Source organism: Salmo trutta, chromosome 25 (genome assembly GCF_901001165.1).
Source record: "Salmo trutta chromosome 25, fSalTru1.1, whole genome shotgun sequence".
NCBI classification, from domain to species: Eukaryota; Metazoa; Chordata; class Actinopteri; order Salmoniformes; family Salmonidae; genus Salmo; species Salmo trutta.
In genome coordinates, this window is record NC_042981.1 from 11922566 (window position 1) to 11942954 (window position 20389).

The following is a 20389-nucleotide window of genomic DNA, read 5'->3' on the forward strand; positions in this document are numbered from 1 at the left end:
TTCACAACGTAGTCTCTACTATAACGTTTCTTTGAATAGACAGAGATTTCACAACGTAGTCTCTACTATAACGTTTCTTTGAATAGACAGAGATTTCACAACCATGTCTCTGCTATAACGTTGCTTTAAATAGACAGAGATTTCACAACGTAGTCTCTACTATAACGTTTCTTTGAATAGACAGAGATTTCACAACCATGTCTCTGCTATAACGTTGCTTTAAATAGACAGAGATTTCACAACATAGTCTCTACTATAACGTTTCTTTGAATAGACAGAGATTTCACAACCATGTCTCTACTATAATGTTGCTTTGAATAGACAGAGATTTCACAACGTAGTCTCTACTATAATGTTGCTTTGAATAGACAGAAATTTCACAACCCTGTCTTTGCTATAATGTTGCTTTGAATAGACAGAGATTTCACAATGTAGTCTCTACTATAATGTTGCTTTGAATAGACAGAAATTTCACAACCCTGCCTCTACTATAATGTTGCTTTGAATAGACAGAAATTTCACAACCCTGTCTCTGCTATAACGTTGCTTTGAATAGACAGAGATTTCACAATGTAGTCTCTACTATAATGTTGCTTTGAATATACAGAAATTTCACAACCCTGTCTCTGCTATAACGTTGCTTTGAATAGACAGAAATTTCACAACCCTGCCTCTACTATAATGTTGCTTTGAATAGACAGAAATTTCACAACCCTGTCTCTACTATAATGTTGCTTTAAATAGACAGAGATTTCACAATGTAGTCTCTGCTATAATGTTGCTTTGAATAGACAGAGATTTCTCAACCCTGTCTCTACTATAATGTTGCTTTAAATAGACAGAGATTTCACAATGTAGTCTCTACTATAATGTTGCTTTGAATAGACAGAGATTTCACAACGTAGTCTCTACTATAATGTTGCTTTGAATAGACAGAGATTTCACAACCATGTCTCTACTATAACGTTGCTTTGAATAGACATTGAGAATCATGTTCATAGTGTGTTTCCCAGCAGTCATGGATGAGCTGTGTTGTGTTAGGGTTGTCAGGATGATCATTGGATTAACATACACAAAGCTGCTCTACCCTTCCTCTGCAACACATAGAAGAGAGAGAGAGAGTGTGTGTGTGTGTGTGTGTGTGTGTGTGTGTGTGTGTGTGTGTGTGTGTGTGTGTGTGTTTGTGCATATGTGTGTGTGTGTGTGGGGGGGGTGCATGTGTGTGTAGTAGATGGTCATTTAGCAAGGGGTGCTTAACAACAGTAAGAGCAGCTGGTGGTGCACCAATGACAATGCTGTGGTTGCTCTTTAATGAACAATTAATTTCTTCTTCTCTTTTTAAGTTTGCAGACGACACAACAGTAGTAGGCCTGATTACCAACAAAGACGGGGAGGGGGTGAGGGGCCTGGCAGAGTGGTGCCAGGAAAATAACCTCTCTCTCAACGTCAACAAAAACTAAGGAGCCTATTGTGGACTTCAGGAAACAGCAGTGGGAGCACACCCCTATCCACATCGACGGGACCACAGTGGAGAAGCTGGAAATTTTCAAGCTCCTCTGCGTACACATCACTGACAATCTGAAATAGTCCACCCACAGAGATAGTGCCGTGAAGAAGGCGCAACAGTGCCTCTTCAACCTCAAGAGGCTGAAAAAATGTGGCTTGGCCCATAAGACCCTCACAAACTTTTACAGATGCACAATTGAGAGCCACTTGTCGGGCTATATCACCACCCACAACCGCAGGGCTCTCCAGAGTGTGGTACAGTCTGCCCAACGCATCACCGGGGGCTCACTGCCTGCCCTCCAGGACACCTACAGCACCCAATGTCACTGGAAGGCCAAAAAGATCATCAAGGACATCAACCACACGAGCCACAGCCTGTTCACCCCGCTTCCATCCAGAAGGCGAGGTCAGTACAGGTGCATTAATACTGGGACAGAGAGATTGAAAAACAGCTTCTATCTCAAGGCCATCAGACTGTTAAATAGCCATCACTACCCAGCTACCACCCGGTTACACAACCCTGCAGCTTAAAGGCTGCTGCCCTATATATAGTGGGGAGAACAAGTATTTGATACACTGCCGATTTTGCAGGTTTTCCTACTTACAAAGCATGTAGAGGTCTGTAATTGTTATCATAGGTACACTTCAACTGTGAGAAACGGAATCTAAAACAAAAATCCAGAAAATCACATTGTATGATTTTTAAGTAATTCATTTGCATTTTATTGCATGACATAAGTATTTGATCACCTACCAACCAGTAAGAATTCCGGCTCTCACAGACCTGTTAGTTTTTCTTTAAGAAGCCCTCCTGTTCTCCACTCATTACCTGTATTAACTGCACCTATTTGAACTCGTTACCTGTATAAAAGACACGTGTCCACACACTCCATCAAACAGAATCCAACCTCTCCACAATGGCCAAGACCAGAGAGCTGTGTAAGGACATCAGGGATAAAATTGTAGACCTGCACAAGGCTGGGATGTGCTACAGGACAATAGGCAAGCAGCTTGGTGAGAAGGCAACAACTGTTGGCGCAATTATTAGAAAATGGAAGAAGTTCAAGATGACGGTCAATCACCCTCGGTCTGGGGCTCCGTGCAAGATCTCACCTCGTGGGGCATCAATGATCATGAGGAAGGTGAGGGATCAGCCCAGAACTACATGGCAGGACCTGGTCAATGACCTGAAGAGAGCTGGGACCACAGCCTCAGAAAGAAAACCATTAGTAACACCATACGCCGTCATGGAGTAAAATCCTGCAGCGCACGCAAGGTCCCCTTGCTCAAGCCAGCGCATGTCCAGGCCCGTCTGAAGTTTGCCAATGACCATCTGGATGATCCAGAGGAGGAATGGGAGAAGGTCATGTGGTCTGATGAGACAAAAATAGAGCTTTTTGGTCTAAATTCCACTCGCCGTGTTTGGAGGAAGAAGAAGGATGAGTACAACCCCAAGAACACCATCCCAACCGTGAAGCATGGAGGTGGAAACATCATTCTTTGGGGATGCTTTTCTGCAAAGGGGACAGGACGACTGCACCGTATTGAGGGGAGGATGGATGGGGGCATGTATCACGAGATCTTGGCCAACAACCTCCTTCTCTCAGTAAGAGCATTGAAGACGGGTCATGGCTGGGTCTTCCAGCATGACAACGACCCGAAACACACAGCCAGGGCAACTAAGGAGTGGCTCCGTAAGAAGCATCTCAAGGTCCTGGAGTGGCCTAGCCAGTCTCCAGACCTGAACCCAATAGAAAATCTTTGGAGGGAGCTGAAAGTCCGTATTGCCCAGCGACAGCCCCAAAACCAGAAGGATCTGGAGAAGGTCTGTATGGAAGAGTGGGCCAAAATCCCCGCTGCAGTGTGTGCAAACCTGGTCAAGAACTACAGGAAACGTATGATCTCTGTAATTGCAAACAAAGGTTTCTGTATCAAATATTAAGTTCTGCTTTTCTGATGTATCAAATTCTTATGTCATGCAATAAAATGCAAATGAATTACTTAAAAATCATACAATGTGATTTTCTGGATTTTTGTTTTAGATTCCGTCTCTCACAGTTGAAGTGTACCTATGATAACAATTACAGACCTCTACATGCTTTGTAAGTAGGAAAACCTGCAAAATCGGCAGTGTATCAAATACTTGTTCTCCCCACTGTATATAGACTTGGAATAACTGGCCACTTTAATAATGGAACACTAGTCACTTTAATAATGTTTACATACTGCTTTATTAATCTCATATGTATATACTGTATTCTATTCTACTGTATTTAGTGCATGCCACGACATTACTCATCCTAATATTTATATATTTCTTAATTCCATTCTTTCACTTTTAGATTTGTGTGTATTGTTGTGAATTGTTAAATACTACTGCACTGTTGGAGCTAGGAACACAAGCATTTCGCTACACCCGCAATAACATCTGCTAAATATGTGTATGTGACCAATAACATTTTGTTTTGATTTGATTTATAGTGCACTCATTTTGACCAGGGTCAATAGGGTTTTGTGCACCCTCTACAGGATGCAACAGGAAACTGCATTTAAAGATTGACATGCTTCTCAGTGAGTCAGGGCATCTATCCACAACCACTGCCTTCTCTGATAAATAGTTTGATGTGTTTCTCCTTATCTCAATTCACATTATTATTTTTCTTCATACCAGTTAAACATTATCAGAGACCGGAGGCCTCCACCCTCCCTATCCTCCCCAGCAACGGGATGATTCCAACAAACAGGAGGATGATAATAATACATAACACAACAGTCAGCTATGGGCTGGAAAGGCTGGGGAGTTCAACTCCCTCTTGTTCTCTAATAGGACTGACGCAGGGTCCTTCAGCCTTCACAGCAAAGGAAGACAACCTTGGCCTTACTGAGGAAAGGAAGGAGGAAATGGGAGGATGGAGGGTGTGATGAAGGGATCAAGGAGGATGAAGTCAGAATGACACAGCAAACAGAAACCTGCCGCCACATGACATCTCCAACAGAGGAGGAAAATACCAGCTCTATTTCTAGCTTGTGGCAATGTCAAATCAAATCAAATTGAATTTGTCACATCATTCATAGACAACTGGTGTAGACTAACAGTGAAATGCTTACTTACTGGCCCTTTTCCAACAATGCAGAGTTAAAGATCAAATCAAATGTTAGTTGCCACATGCGTTGAATACAACAGGTGTAGTAGACCTTACAGTGAAATGCTGAATACAACAGGTGTAGTAGACCTTACAGTGAAATGCTGAATACAACAGGTGTAGTAGACCTTACAGGGAAATGCTGAATACAACAGGTGTAGTAGACCTTACAGTGAAATGCTGAATACAACAGGTGTAGTAGACCTTACAGTGAAATGCTGAATACAACAGGTGTAGTAGACCTTACAGTGAAATGCTGAATACAACAGGTGTAGTAGACCTTACAGTGAAATGCTGAATACAACAGGTGTAGTAGACCTTACAGTGAAATGCTGAATACAACAGGTGTAGTAGACCTTACAGTGAAATGCTGAATACAACAGGTGTAGTAGACCTTACAGTGAAATGCTGAATACAACAGGTGTAGTAGACCTTAGTGGAATGCTGAATACAACAGGTGTAGTAGACCTTACAGTGAAATGCTGAATACAACAGGTGTAGTAGACCTTACAGTGAAATGCTGAATACAACAGGTGTATTCACCTTACAGTGAAATGCTGAATACAACAGGTGTAGTAGACCTTACAGTGAAATGCTGAATACAACAGGTGTAGTAGACCTTACAGTGAAATGCTGAATACAACAGGTGTAGTAGACCTTACAGTGAAATGCTGAATACAACAGGTGTAGTAGACCTTACAGTGAAATGCTGAATACAACAGGTGTAGTAGACCTCACAGTGAAATGCTGAATACAACAGGTGTAGTAGACCTTAGTGAAATGCTGAATACAACAGGTGTAGTAGACCTTACAGTGAAATGCTGAATACAACAGGTGTAGTAGACCTTACAGTGAAATGCTGAATACAACAGGTGTATTCACCTTACAGTGAAATGCTGAATACAACAGGTGTAGTAGACCTTACAGTGAAATGCTGAATACAACAGGTGTAGTAGACCTTACAGTGAAATGCTGAATACAACAGGTGTAGTAGACCTTACAGTGAAATGCTGAATACAACAGGTGTATTCACCTTACAGTGAAATGCTGAATACAACAGGTGTAGTAGACCTTACAGTGAAATGCTGAATACAACAGGTGTAGTAGACCTTACAGTGAAATGCTGAATACAACAGGTGTAGTGGACCTTACAGTGAAATGCTGAATACAACAGGTGTATTCACCTTACAGTGAAATGCTGAATACAACAGGTGTAGTAGACCTTACAGTGAAATGCTGAATACAACAGGTGTATTCACCTTACAGTGAAATGCTGAATACAACAGGTGTAGTAGACCTTACAGTGAAATGCTGAATACAACAGGTGTAGTAGACCTTACAGTGAAATGCTGAATACAACAGGTGTAGTAGACCTCACAGTGAAATGCTGAATACAACAGGTGTAGTAGACCTTAGTGAAATGCTGAATACAACAGGTGTAGTAGACCTTACAGTGAAATGCTGAATACAACAGGTGTAGTAGACCTTACAGTGAAATGCTGAATACAACAGGTGTATTCACCTTACAGTGAAATGCTGAATACAACAGGTGTAGTAGACCTTACAGTGAAATGCTGAATACAACAGGTGTAGTAGACCTTACAGTGAAATGCTGAATACAACAGGTGTAGTAGACCTTACAGTGAAATGCTGAATACAACAGGTGTATTCACCTTACAGTGAAATGCTGAATACAACAGGTGTAGTAGACCTTACAGTGAAATGCTGAATACAACAGGTGTAGTAGACCTTACAGTGAAATGCTGAATACAACAGGTGTAGTGGACCTTACAGTGAAATGCTGAATACAACAGGTGTATTCACCTTACAGTGAAATGCTGAATACAACAGGTGTAGTAGACCTTACAGTGAAATGCTGAATACAACAGGTGTAGTAGACCTTACAGTGAAATGCTGAATACAACAGGTGTAGTAGACCTTACAGTGAAATGCTGAATACAACAGGTGTAGTAGACCTTACAGTGAAATGCTGAATACAACAGGTGTAGTAGACCTTACAGTGAAATGCTGAATACAACAGGTGTAGTAGACCTTACAGTGAAATGCTGAATACAACAGGTGTAGTAGACCTTACAGTGAAATGCTGAATACAACAGGTGTAGTAGACCTCACAGTGAAATGCTGAATACAACAGGTGTAGTAGACCTTACAGTGAAATGCTGACTTACAAGCCCTTCACCAACAATGCAGTTTTATGAAAAGAACAAAAAAAGTAAGAGAAAAGAAACAAATAATTTAAGAGCAGAAGTGAAATAACAGTAGAGAGGCTGTATACAGGTGGTACCAGTACAGTGTCAAAGTGCGTGGGCACTGGTTAGTCGACAAAACAAATTACATTAAAATACATTGAAATAGAGATATGAGAAATGAATACACAGTGAATAATGAATAAAAAGAATGAGTAAAAATAACATGGCTTTATACAGGGACTAGAACATAACATGGCTTTATACAGGGACTAGAACATAACATGGCTATATACAGGGACTAGAACATAACATGGCTATATACAGGGAGTAGAATATAACATGGATATATACAGGGAGTAGAATATAACATGGATATATACAGGGAGTAGAATATAACATGGATATATACAGGGAGTAGAATATGACATGGATATATACAGGGAGTAGAATATAACATGGATATATACAGGGAGTAGAATATAACATGGATATATACAGGGAGTAGAATATAACATGGATATATACAGGGAGTAGAATATAACATGGATATATACAGGGAGTAGAATATAACATGGATATATACAGGGAGTAGAATATAACATGGATATATACAGGGAGTAGAATATAACATGGATATATACAGGGAGTAGAATATAACATGGATATATACAGGGAGTAGAATATAACATGGATATATACAGGGAGTAGAATATAACATGGATATATACAGGAAGTAGAATATAACATGGATATATACAGGGAGTAGAATATAACATGGATATATACAGGGAGTAGAATATAACATGGATATATACAGGGAGTAGAATATAACATGGATATATACAGGGAGTAGAATATAACATGGATATATACAGGGAGTAGAATATAACATGGATATATATAGGCAGTAGAATATAACATTGCTATATATAGGGAGTAGAATGTAACATGGCTATATAAGGAACAGAATTTAGCATTAGCCATGCTAATGGCACGTACACAATCCTTGTCTCAATTGTCTCAAGGCTTAAAAATCATTATCTAACTTGTCTCCTCCCCTTCATCTACACCGATTGAAGTGGATTTAACAAGTGACATCAATAAGGGATCATAGCTTTTACCTGGATTCACCTGGTCAGTCTATGTCATGGAAATAGCAGGTGTTCCTAATGTTTTGTACACTCAGTGCTGGTAGCGTATGTGGTGAGTGTTAAAGTGTGTGTGTGTGTGTGTGTGTGTGTGTGTGTGTGTGTGTGTGTGTGTGTGTGTGTGTATGTAGAACAGTGACTGAGAGAGAGGATCTGCTTTACTTGCCTGTGGGTCTGGTGTGAGCCTTCAAACCAGTACCGACTGGTAGGCTGTATGGGTTGTGTAAGGGCCGGGGCTTATCTGATATCCTCTGACTGAGCAGACTGGTACTTTGTGGTGGTGGGAGGAAACAGGTGTCTTATCCAATGACCAGGAAGAAAGTCACATACAGTATACAATCTAGTGTAGCCCTTACGCACAGACTCGCAGGCTTCTTCCTCAGAAGACAATGGATCAGATCCACAGATCCATCAGGGGCAGTGACAGGGAGGCTCTTTGAACTGCAGACAGATGTGATTTACCTCAGCTCTGTCTGTCATTCCATCCTGTCTGTTTGTCTGTAGGCCAAAACCACTCCAGGGGGTGATGAGATGAGATAACACCTTACAGTCCTCGTAAAACACACACACACCCACACTCTCCTCTTCTGCACTACATTTCCAAAATAACTGCAGTTCCTCCTCAGCCTGAGCCTCCACTCCCAGTCCCTGAGAGAACTCTTAGTCTGTTAATGTTTTGTCTCCAGATCTCTCAACTCAAATTGAATAATTCAATTGAAAACAAGCGTCAACAGATCTGAGGCCCCACCGCCCCCCTGTGTTGCATGGCTGCTGGGTAAAGGGAAGAGAAAGGGAGAGAAGGGAAAGCAGGAAAGGAAAGTGGGGTGAAAGTGTTTGCCCTCTCCACTCCTATCCTCCCTCCTCCCCCTTTCCCCTCAGGGCAGTGCTGTATAGTATAAACGCCCTCTATAAATCAATCCAATTCAATTGAATGGCTTTATTGGCTTGGGAAACATATGTTAACATTGCCAAAGCAACTCCTCCCCATCCCCTCCTCCTCTCATCCTCCTCCCTTCCTCCCCATCCCTCCTCCCTTCCTCCTCCTCCCCATCCCCTCCTCCTCTCATCCTCCTCCCTTCCTCCCCATCCCCTCCTCCCTTCCTCCTCCTCCCCATCCCCTCCTCCTCTCATCCTCCTCCCTTCCTCCCCATCCCCTCCTCCCTTCCTCCTCCTCCCCATCCCCTCCTCCTCTCATCCTCCTCCCTTCCTCCCCATCCCCTCCTCCCCTCCTCCCCATACCCTCCTCCCCAACCCCTTCCTCCTCATCCCCTCCTCCTCCCCTCCTCCACATCCCCTCCTCCTCCCTTCCGCCGCACCCCCTCCTCCTCTGTATATAAGGTTACACATTGCCTAGTTATTTTTACATACACCTATCTTCATTGTGTCTGCCTGTTATGTGTCTGGACTTGGTGAGATCACTGTGGTATCAGGTTATAGGCCCATAACCTACCTATCTGTAAATAACATGATGTAACAAGGAGAGAAGATTACAATATTACTAGATATTATTAGCCTGATCCCAAATCAGTTCGTGCTGTCTTGACAATTCCTATGGTCGCTTTGTACATGTGTGCATTGTCATGTTGAAACAGGAAAGGGCCTTCCCCAAACTGTTGCCACAAAGTTGTAAGCACAGAATCGTCTAGAATGTCATTGTATGCTGTAGAGTTAAGATTTTCCTTCACTGGAACTAAGGGACCTAGCCAGAACCATGAAAAACAGCCCTAGACCATTATTCCTCCTCCACCAAACTTTACAGTTGGCACTATGCAATGGGGCAGGTAGCGTTCTCCTGGCATCCGCGTGATATATAAAATGAAGCGTGATATATCACTCCAGAGAGTGCATTTCCACTGCTCAAGTCCAATGGTGGCGAGCTTTACACCACTCCAGCCGATGCTTGGCATTGTGCATGGTGATCTTAGGCTTGTGTGTGGCTGCTCAGCCATGGAAACCCATTTCATGAAGCTCCCGACGAACAGTTCCTGTTCTGACGTTGCTTCCAGATGCAGTTTGGAACTCGGTAATGAGGACAGGCGATTTATACACCTGTCAAATCAAATCAAATGAAATATTATTTGTCACATGCTGTCACGGTTGTCGTAGGATGAAGCGGACCAAAGTGCAGCGTGATTATCGTTCCACATATTTTATTGAACTGTGAAACTATACAATACATACAAATAAACTAAAGAACAAAACAATAAACCGTGACGCAGAGGTGAAACATACACTAACTCAAAAACAATCTCCCACAAACCCAGGTGGGAAAAACACCTACTTAAGTATGATCTCCAATTAGAGACAACGATGACCATCTGCCTCTAACTGGAGATCATCACAAACAAAAACCCAACATAGAAATAAAAAACTAGAACATAACATAAATCTAAACTAGAAAAACCCCCCTGTCACGCCCTGAACTACTCTACCATAGAAAATAACAGCTTTCTATGGTCAGGACGTGACAGTACCCCCCCCCACAAAGGTGTGGACTCCGAACGCTCCTAAACAAACACGAAAAAAACAACCAAAAAAAAGGGAGGGTTAGGGAGGGTGACTAATGTCTATGGCGGCTCTGGTGCAGTACACAGAACCTTCTCATCCCGCGGATCCTCCAGCAGAGGAGGCGGCTCCGGTTCGGGGCGTAACCCCCGCTCCGCCCGCTGATCCCTCCGCTTTTGTGTCACCGGACCCCGGACCGCCGCCGAAGACTCTGGACCGTGGACCGCCGCCGGAGACTCTGGACCGCGGACCGCCGCCGGAGACTCTGGACAGCGGACCGTCGCCGGAGACTCTGGACCGTCGCCGGAGACTCTGGACCGCGGACCGTCGCCGGAGACTCTGGACCGTGGACTGTCGCCGAAGACTCTGGACTGGGAACTGTCACTGGAGGCCTGATGCGTGGGGCTGGCACAGGTGGCGCCAGACTGGTAACACGCACCTCAGGGCGAGTACGGAGAGCAGGAACAGGATACACCGGACTGGAGAGACTCACTGGAGGCCGGGTGCGTGGAGCAGGTACAGGTGGCACCAGACTGGTAACACGCACCTCAGGGCGAGTACGGGGAGCTGACTCAGGTGGCACCAAACTGATAACACGTTCCTTTGGGAAAAATCCGTGCATCCTCCACCAACTCAACAACTCTTCCATATCTCTTTTCTCCTGGATTGGCTCTGGTTCCCGCCTCGGCTCCGCCGACTGCTCCATGTGCCCCCCCCCCCCCAAAAAAAATGTTTTCTTGGGGTTTCTGTGGCATTCCTTCCCGACTTCGTAGCTGTCCCTCCTTCGCTGCTTCCGCCTGCTTCCCTGACAGGCTCTTGTCTCCTGCCACTATTCCTTCCAAAGTCCAGGATATACTCCTCCTAATCTCCTCAAAAGTCCACTGGTCCATACCACGCTGCTTGGTCATATTGTGGTGGGATCTTCTGTGACGATCGTCGTAAGGAGGAGGAGACCAAGGTGCAGCGTGTTAAGTGTTCATATTTATCTTTTATTTAACTCAGAACACTAAAACAAAATAATAAACAACAGAAAACGAATATCACGTTCTGCAGGATTACTGAGCTGTACAAAAACAAGATCCCACACTGAAGGAGCGAAAAAGGTCTGCCTAAGTATGATTCCCAATCAGAGACAACGATAGACAGCTACCTCTGATTGGAAACCATACTAGGCCAATCAAAGAAAAAAACAACATAGAAATATAACACATAGAATGCCCACCCCACACCCTGACCTAACAAAATAGAGAAATAAAACGTCTCTCTCAGGTCAGGGCGTGACACATGCGCCGAATACAACAGGTGTAGACCTTGCAGTGAAATGCTAACTTACAAGCCCTTAACCAACAATGCAGTTTTAAGAAAATACTTTTTCTTAAAGTACAAAATTAAAAAGTAAGAGATAAGAAGAACAAATAATTAAGCAGCAATAAATGAACAATAGCAGGGCTATATACAGGGGGGACCGGTACAGAGTCAATGTGCGGGGGCACTGGTGTTGAGGTAATTGAGATAATATGTACATGTAGGTCGAGTTATTAAAGTGACTATGCATAGATAATAACAGAGAGTAGCGGCAGCATAGAAGGTGGTGGGGGTAATGCAAATAGTCCAGGTAGCCTTTTGATTAGCTGTTCAGGAGTCTTATGGCCTGGGGGCAGAATCTTTTTAAGAAGCCTCTTGGACCTAGACTTGGCGCTCTGGTATCGCTTGCCATGCGGTAGCAGGGAGAACAGTCTATGACGAGGGTGGCTGGAGTCTTTGTACATTTTTAGGGCCTTCCTCTGACACCGCCTGGTATAGAGGTCCTGGGTGGCAGGAAGCTTGGCCCTGGTGATATACTGGGCCGTACGCACTACCCTCTGTAGTGCCTTGTGGTCGGAGGCCGAACAGTTGCCATACCAGGCTGTGATGCAACCCGTCAGGATGCTCTCGGTGTTGCAGCTGTAAAACTTTTTGAGGATCTGAGGACCCATGCCAAATCTTTTCAGTCTCCTGAGGGGGAATAGGTTTTGTGTGTCCTCTACATGACTGTCTTGGTGTGCTTGGACCATGTTAGTTTGTTGGTGATGTGGACGCCAAGGAACTTGAAGCTCTCAACCTGCTCCACTACAGCCCCATCGATGAGAATGTGGGCATGCTCTGTCCTCCTTTTCCTGTAGTCCACAATCATCTCCTTTGTCGCTTGACTGTTTGATGGTTCGTCGGAGGGCATAGCGGGATATCTTATAAGCTCCCGGGTTAGAGTCGCGCTCCTTGAAAGTGGCAGCTCTACCCTTTAGCTCAGCATGAATGTTGCCTGTAATCCATGGCTTCTGGTTGGGGTATGTACGTACAGTCACTCTGGGGACGACATCCTCGATGCACTTATTGATAAAGCCAATGACTGATGTGGTGTATTCCTCAATGTCATCAGAAGAATCCAGGAAAAATATTCCAGTCTGTGCTAGCAAACCAGTCCTGTAGTTTAGCATCTGCTTCATCTGACCACTTTTTTATAGACTGAGTCACTGGTGCTTCCTGCTTGAGTTTTTGCTTCTAAGCAGGAATCAGGAGGATAGAATTATGGTCAGATTTGCCAAATGGAGGGCGAAGGAGAGCTTTGTATGCGTCTCTGTGTGTGGAGTAAAGGTGGTCTAGAATTTTTTCCCCTCTGGTTGCACATTTAACACGCTGATAGAAATTAGGTAAAACTGATTTAAGTTTCCCTGCATTAAAGTCCCTGGCCAACGAATGTGGCTGAAAAAGACGAATTCACTCATTTGAAGGGGTGTCCACATACTTTTGTATATATAGTGTATATGTAGCCTACATCTATGGTGCAAATAAAGATCTTAAACACTAAATCTGCACTGAATAGAAGTTAGAACAGTGTGTATGTTTCCCCATGCTACAACTTCCAATGAAACGTCCAGTTCAATCATCAGGGAGCAGTCAGTGCATTTCAAGTAACAGAGGAGGATTTCATTGTAAACTGAGCCAAGGCTGCAGGCTGATTTACATGTGTGCTGTGCTGTGCTGTGCTGTGCTGTGCTGTGCTGTGCTGTGCTGTGCTGTGCTGTGCTGTGCTGTGCTGTGCTGTGCTGTGCTGCCTAGTTAAATAAAGGTTAAATGTAAAAAAAGAAAAAAAATGTGTATTGTTGAGCAAGGTAGGTGAGGGTTAAACTGCATGAACAGAATTGGAAAGTCCCCTCACAGTGAAAGCCTACAATTAAGAGTCAATTAATGACAGTGTGTGTGTGTGTGTGTGTGCGTGCGTGGTGGGGGTGAGAGCAGAAGGGAGCCTGAGGGTATTATGTAGGGAGAGAGAGAGAGAGAGAGAGAGAGAGAGAGAGAGAGAGAGAGAGAGCATAAACAATTAAAGACTGTCTGCCTAAGACTGTGAAGTTGCGTCACCCACACATTGCAATAAAGTAGGCCTATAAGGAAGGACATGTATATGGTTTATTATGATTTAAAAACATGGGAAAAGTAGGCTGCTAGGTTTACTACATTACAGTACCTTTGAACAAAGAATAGTCAGTAAGCCTAGCCTGCCGTTGCCAGACCAAGGTTACCTGATGCAATGAAGGGTTTAGGCTGATGACTAACACTTACATTGGATCAGTCACGAGTGTTTCTGGAAGTGCAAATCTGTATTTTGGCATAGAACACTGTTTAGTTGGCATTGTGCCAACCTGGGTGATTCCCAATATTTAATTGTTTCGTCATTCCGCTGACTGAAATACATGAGAGTGAAAAGAATAATGCATTATCCAAGTTTTTAAAACTTGGATAAAATAATGCTATGCTCTATTAACCTTGTTCTTTGTGTTTCTTTAGTGTAGATCCTATTTACGGTTGGGTGCCTCAGCCATGCAAAAATCAATGCAACATTGTGAATGTGCCCTGCGAGAATGTTTGCCAAGTTCTGGTGTAAGTTTCTTGTCCCCTCAAAAACGAGTCGATCTAAGAAACGCCCCTCACTACAAGCTCCTCCTGCAGGCGATTATAAAGCAAACGACCTGGGCTGGTGCACTGCAGAGGGGTGAGCTATTAGGTAGGCCGAAATAACTTTACAAATCACCATAGGCTGGAACTTCAATCCCAAAAAAATATATATATTATTTTTTTTTCCTACTTTTAGATTGTCTTTTCTACGCAGCCAAGATGACCACCGCAGTGGTTTCGCCTTTCTACGACTTCAGCGAAGTAATGAACAAGGTACAGAAGTTGTCTACTCAACGTAGCTAGCGGTCGGAGGCACGTCACTAGTGCTATTAGACATTTCACTAGGCCAGTTTGCGGCTGGTTCATTTGTCATTGTGTGCGCTTTTGTTGTGATTAATATTCTAAAAGTGATGCAGTAACATTGGTTTGATATGATCATAACTCGAACTTTATCTTTAACTGCCTAGTTATGGACGCTTGCCCGACAGTGAGTTGCATGGCGTGCAGTGCAAACTTCGTTAGGGTCGGATGCATGCTGTCTCGTGTTGTGATTTTTACTTGGTTCACTATCGTTCGTTTCCTCGTTTGATTGCTAATATCCATTAAGAGTGAGTCAGACTCTTAATGGATAAATTGCTAGTCTGCTGCTACTTTTGCACTACAGTAAAGTGTTACCCACGAGGGTTTGCAATTCATTATTTAATTCAATGGCAACAGTTGGCACTAATGATTGCAACGTATTGTGCAGTTGGATACATTGGATAAGTTAAATGCTGGAATCGTTCGCTAACTAGCTACATGAATCAGATGTCTATTTGCCATGATGTTGCATTGGTTCAATAAGGCTCGTTCCTGAAACTAACGTTAGCTAGTTAACATTTTGAAACCCCTAGCTAATGATTCTGATTCACTTCAGATGTGCAGTCATTTGATCCATTTTATTGAAATGCCACTTAGATTAGATTTTTCTTCGCCTTTCAATATATCTAGATATATTGTATGAATTAAATGCATTGATTATTGTAGACAGCTACTGTATTTAATTTAAATGTTATGATTTGTTTTTAGCAACTTCTGAACTTTCCGTTTGAAGTTAAATATATTTAGTTGGTCTTTGCGCATAAAAGGTCTACATAACGTTAACTTTATCTTAATTAACCTTGTGTAAGAGGCAACACACGCGTTTTAATCTTTCGTCTCTTACCCAGCCATCAACATCTATATTATTGATTGTAAATGTTATTTTTTTTAGAGAACGTCCTTACTATCCTACTAATGTTATGCCTTCCCGTTGAGTGCCCTCAAACTACGTTTTCATTTCGCATATTCATTTGAAATTCCGAGATGCAGCAGCTTCTTTGTAACCAGACTCGCAGCTCTCATGCGCTCCTTCCTTTTGCTCCACTTACTGCTCAGGCGCACATCCCTTTGTAGGGCAACTTGCCAAACCAGCTGTTCTGTTCGAGGGAAACACTGTTTTTACGCCACTTCGATACCGAAGTTACTTTTTCGTAGCCGTTTAGGATAATTAACGTAGGTTGGCAAAACTGCCCTCTTACCGGTTACGAAAGTCACTTTGTATCGAAGTGGTGTGAAAAGGCTGTTTAATTCTGTTCTATAGGCCTGCATCACCCGAGGATTTAAAGCAAAACGAACATCAACAGTAGTCATTCAGGGATTTCTTGTAGACGTTTTCCCTCCCTTTATGAAATCAAAGCCATTTCAGTGTCCATGATCTTATTTTGTAGGATAAAATTTCTTTATTGACTAACGTGAATTGTTAAACGACTTATTATTTTGTATTGAATGTAGACTTAATATACCAAATGTGTAATTTTCCAGAATGACAAGATGCTGAATTACAACAACAACTTCCTGAGCACCCCCCATCATCCGATCTCCACCAACATCCCCATGTCTATCACCAACCCCACTGGAGCCCTGCTGGACAGGAAGGCTGTGGGGACCCCCTCACTGGGCTGCGGGCTGTCAGTATACAAGAGACGCCACTCTGTCACCCTCCCCAACCATAACCCCAGCTCCAAGTTCAACCAGAACCAGTTCCTTAACAGCCTGAAGACCATAGACCACTCCTCCTGCTCCATCACCTCAGGGTTTATTGGAAGTGGTAGCAGCAACAAGGAGAATCGCATGAGGGACCGCTCTTTCTCCGAGACGGGTGAGAGGCTCCTACACCAGTGCCTGGGGCCTGCTAGTCCTACCAGCCTAGGAGCCCAGAGCCAGGTCAACTCCAGTCGCTACAAGACGGAGCTGTGCCGGCCGTTTGAGGAGAACGGAGCCTGTAAGTACGGTGACAAGTGTCAGTTCGCCCATGGCTTCCACGAGCTGCGTTCTCTCAGCCGCCACCCTAAATACAAAACCGAGCTGTGTCGCACGTTCCACACCATCGGATTCTGCCCCTACGGTCCTCGCTGTCACTTTATCCACAACGCAGAGGAGCGCCGTGGACCCCCTCCCTCCCCCTCCTGCTCATCCTACTCTCCTCTCTCCTCCAATAAGCTAGAGCGTCCTCGTCTGCAGCACAGCTACAGCTTTGCGGGGTTCCCCAGCTCTGGGGGTCTGAGAGGAGGGGACAGCCCCACCTCTGTCACCCCTCCACCTATGTTCTCCCCGGACGAGATGCCTGAGTGGCCGAGCTCCAACCTCTTCACGTACTCCAGCCAGGAGCTGGCCAATCTGTTCGGCCCCAGCCTTGGATCCGGAGGCCTCGTAGGGACTGATCCCAAAGCCCCTGCACCCCCGTCCCAGAACAACACCCCCTACTTCTTCAGGCCCATGTCGGAGTCCCCCACCCAGATTTTTGCATCTCCGTCCAGTCCGCCCCAGGACTCTCTGTCGGATCAGGAGGGGTACCAGAGCAGCTCGGGGGGCAGTCTCAGTGGGTCAGAATCCCCCAGCCTGGATGCCAACAGACGCCTCCCAATCTTCAGCCGCCTCTCTGTCTCTGACGACTAGACGACAGCTATTTAATGTATCTTATCCACGCTGCCCTTGAAAAAAAGGACAGAAAGATATAATGAATGGGAAATGGCACTCCCCTGTCCCCTCGACAACCTACCCCTGTCCTCCACAAAACAATATACATTTAGTTCCTAGTTAGAATAAGGATACAGTGACTTGTTTTCAAATCACCCCAGAAATGTCTTCCCTGCTGTTACCTGCCTCCTAACTCCCCTCCCTTCATAGACCATGTCTTCAGTCAAAACGCGAGAGCAAACGAATGAACAATGAGAATGTTATACTTTTGTTGTTTTGCCAGGTGCCACCTGTGATTTTGTTCTTGAACGTGTAGCAGTGCAAGTGTATCATTGCACCACAAACCACCCCATCCTGTTGTTGGTCACTGGCAGTTGTGTTTCTGGAAAGGAAGGATGAGGGATGTCTTTAATGTCTAACTGGTTATTAAACCTTTAAGACTGTTTGTATTATTATTTTTGTCCCTCCCTCTCCACCCCACCTCCCTCTGTGCCGTTCCACAGGCAGCGGTGAATTCCAGCATTCCCATGGTGCAGTTCTTCTATACTTCCTGCAACTTGAGATGGGATCTCTAAGCTATCCTAGTTTTCCTCTTCCCCTTAGAATCAGAATCTGCCTTTGAGGAGTAGTCTGATGTTATGACATCTCTCTGCTTCTTTCTCTAGGTCTTGATTCTTTTTATTGTTATTAGGATTATTTGTTTGAAAACTTTCCAAACAGTTTTTGCTTATCACTGCATATTTAACTTATCGAAACATATTTATTGGTGATCATATGCATTTTTTTGTTAATTTTGTATTTATCTGGATAATGAACAATAGAATATATTTTCTTTATGTTAAATTATGATCTTCTGTATTAATCTAAAGATTGTGAAGACATTTTGTCAATTTCTTTTTTCACAGTTTAATATATTGTATTACAATGACTTTTGTTTGCAACTACACATTGTCAAAATGAAACTTAATTTAAAACAAAAAATGCAGAAAAAAAGTTATTTATTTGTATACTTTGTTTTTTTTCTCTCTGTTATTGGACTGCAATTCTAGTAAAAATAATTGCCGCATTCTCATTCCAGAGCTGTCCTGTCCTCTCTTTTATGTTTTCTCTGACAGTAACAGTACTTTCATGTTATTACCTTTTGCTGTTGTATTCTTTGAGATTAGGCCAACTTGGTACCATATGTGGACCAAACTGGATTATTTCATAAATATGACTCCTATCTAAAACTAAGAGGTCTAACACGTGATGTGTATCACCATGTTCACTTGGACATCCCGATTCAGTGTATGAAGTTTTGGGTTTAAAGTTATGTGAAGGTCTCAGTTAATGTAATACAAGTAACCAGGGATTTAGAGGAAAAAGACTCCCTTTTATTACAAGCAAAAGCTGTGTCCAAATGGGTTGAGGAGAGGTTCTTGTTTTTCTGCACTTGCACGGCCCCAGCTGTTAAAGTGCCTACTTTTGAATACATTCCAGGTAGCTAACTAAGGCCTTTTCTATTAAACGATGGAAGATGATGGTGAAATTGTTTTTAAATTCCTTGTTCCATGTTTCCTTGAAGTTTTGAACGAGGTTAAATAGGATTATTGAAAGTTGAATGTATTTTTCCAGCCATGGTTTTTCACTAGTCATTTCTGAGTTTATATTAAAAACGGATTTCTTTTTGTAACTTGATTGCAGTTAAAACCAATAAACCCTGTATTTTTGAAACAATTGTTTTTCTTTTTTTCTTCATCCGCCCGCTAGTGAACTGAGACGTGACTGGAGGGTTTCCTGAGGAGTGGTTGTCTTTTCTGTCAGGCCTAGTCAAGCATTACATATTTACAACGGTAGACTTTGATACAATGTCAGACTATTTGTTGAAGGGAAAACTGCAACTTAACAAAGCCATTCCTGTTGCAGCGTGTTCCATAACCCAGACAATCATCTTTTGGTGAGGATGCTGCCACTGATTTAACTCAACCTTAACAAGCACAGAGTGCCTATTATGATTATACATACTAAATACTATTTAAATGGGTGAAAACAGTCAAGATTATTGAATTTAACATTACGTGGCATAGAAAGAGATCCATGGTGACCCTGTTATGTCAGGCGGAGGGTGTTGCATTGAGCCAGCAGATGATTGGTGGACAGGAGAGGGTGCAGCCTTGTGATTGGACTAGATAGACCTGTTAGTGGTATTGGATCAGGGTGATCAAACCGAGCTGCTTTGATTACACAGACTGATACCACGCTTGGTTTCCCTGGACATGTTGATCAGGTCAATAAAGTTATGACAGGCTGTCAGTCTGTGAAGAAACCTAGTCAGAGATGGGTAGGCAATGGGTGTAGACTAACAGTGAAATACTTATAGGTCCATTTCTAACAATGCAGAGAAAAAAAAATGTCATTAAATGGAAATAGGGACGCAAGGAATAAATACACAGTGAATAAAGAGTAAAAATAACATGGCTATATACAGGGAGTACAAGCACTGAGTCGATGTGCTGCAGTACGAGGTCATTGAGGTAGCTAGGGAGGGGTAAAGTGACTAGGCAACAGGATAGACAGTAGCAGCAGCGTGTGGTGTCCGTAGGCATGTGTGTGCATGTTGTGTGGGCGTGTGTATTGGTGTCAGTGTGGGTATAGTCCAGTGTGCGTAGTCAGTGCAAGAGAGTTAGTGCAACAATGGTCAATGAGGTAGTCTGGGTAGCTATTTAGCAGCCTTGTTTAAAAGTCTCATGGCTTGGGGGTAGAAGCTGTTTAGGGTTCTGTGGGTTCCATTCTTGGTGCATTGGTACTGCTTGCCGTGTGGTAGCAGAGAGAACAGTCTGTAGCTTGGTATAGAAGTCCTGGATGGCAGGGATTTCAGCCCCAGTGACACGCACTACCCTCTGTAGCGCCTTGCGGTCGGTTCCCAAGCATTTGCCATACCAAGCGGTGATGCAACCAGTCAAGATGCTCT

General features: G+C 43.4%; 1 protein-coding gene across 1 annotated transcript; it reads left to right on the plus strand.

The window, feature by feature from the left end:
- The first annotated feature begins 14512 nt into the window (after positions 1-14512).
- On the plus strand, positions 14513-19155 carry LOC115162025 (mRNA decay activator protein ZFP36L1-like). The gene is made up of 2 exons (XM_029712943.1): positions 14513-14715; positions 16285-19155. The coding sequence occupies exons 1-2, from the start codon at positions 14662-14664 to the stop codon at positions 17416-17418; spliced, it is 1188 nt and encodes a 395-aa protein (XP_029568803.1). The 5' UTR covers positions 14513-14661; the 3' UTR covers positions 17419-19155.
- Positions 19156-20389: the final 1234 nt, after the last annotated feature.

Bases quoted from the DNA above. Each gene is read 5' to 3' on its own strand.
- LOC115162025 (XM_029712943.1), top strand. From the start codon at position 14,662: ATGACCACCGCAGTGGTTTCGCCTTTCTACGACTTCAGCGAAGTAATG. The intron at 14,716-16,284 runs GTACAGAAGTTG...GTAATTTTCCAG, and splicing joins TCAGCGAAGTAATGAACAAG to AATGACAAGATGCTGAATTA.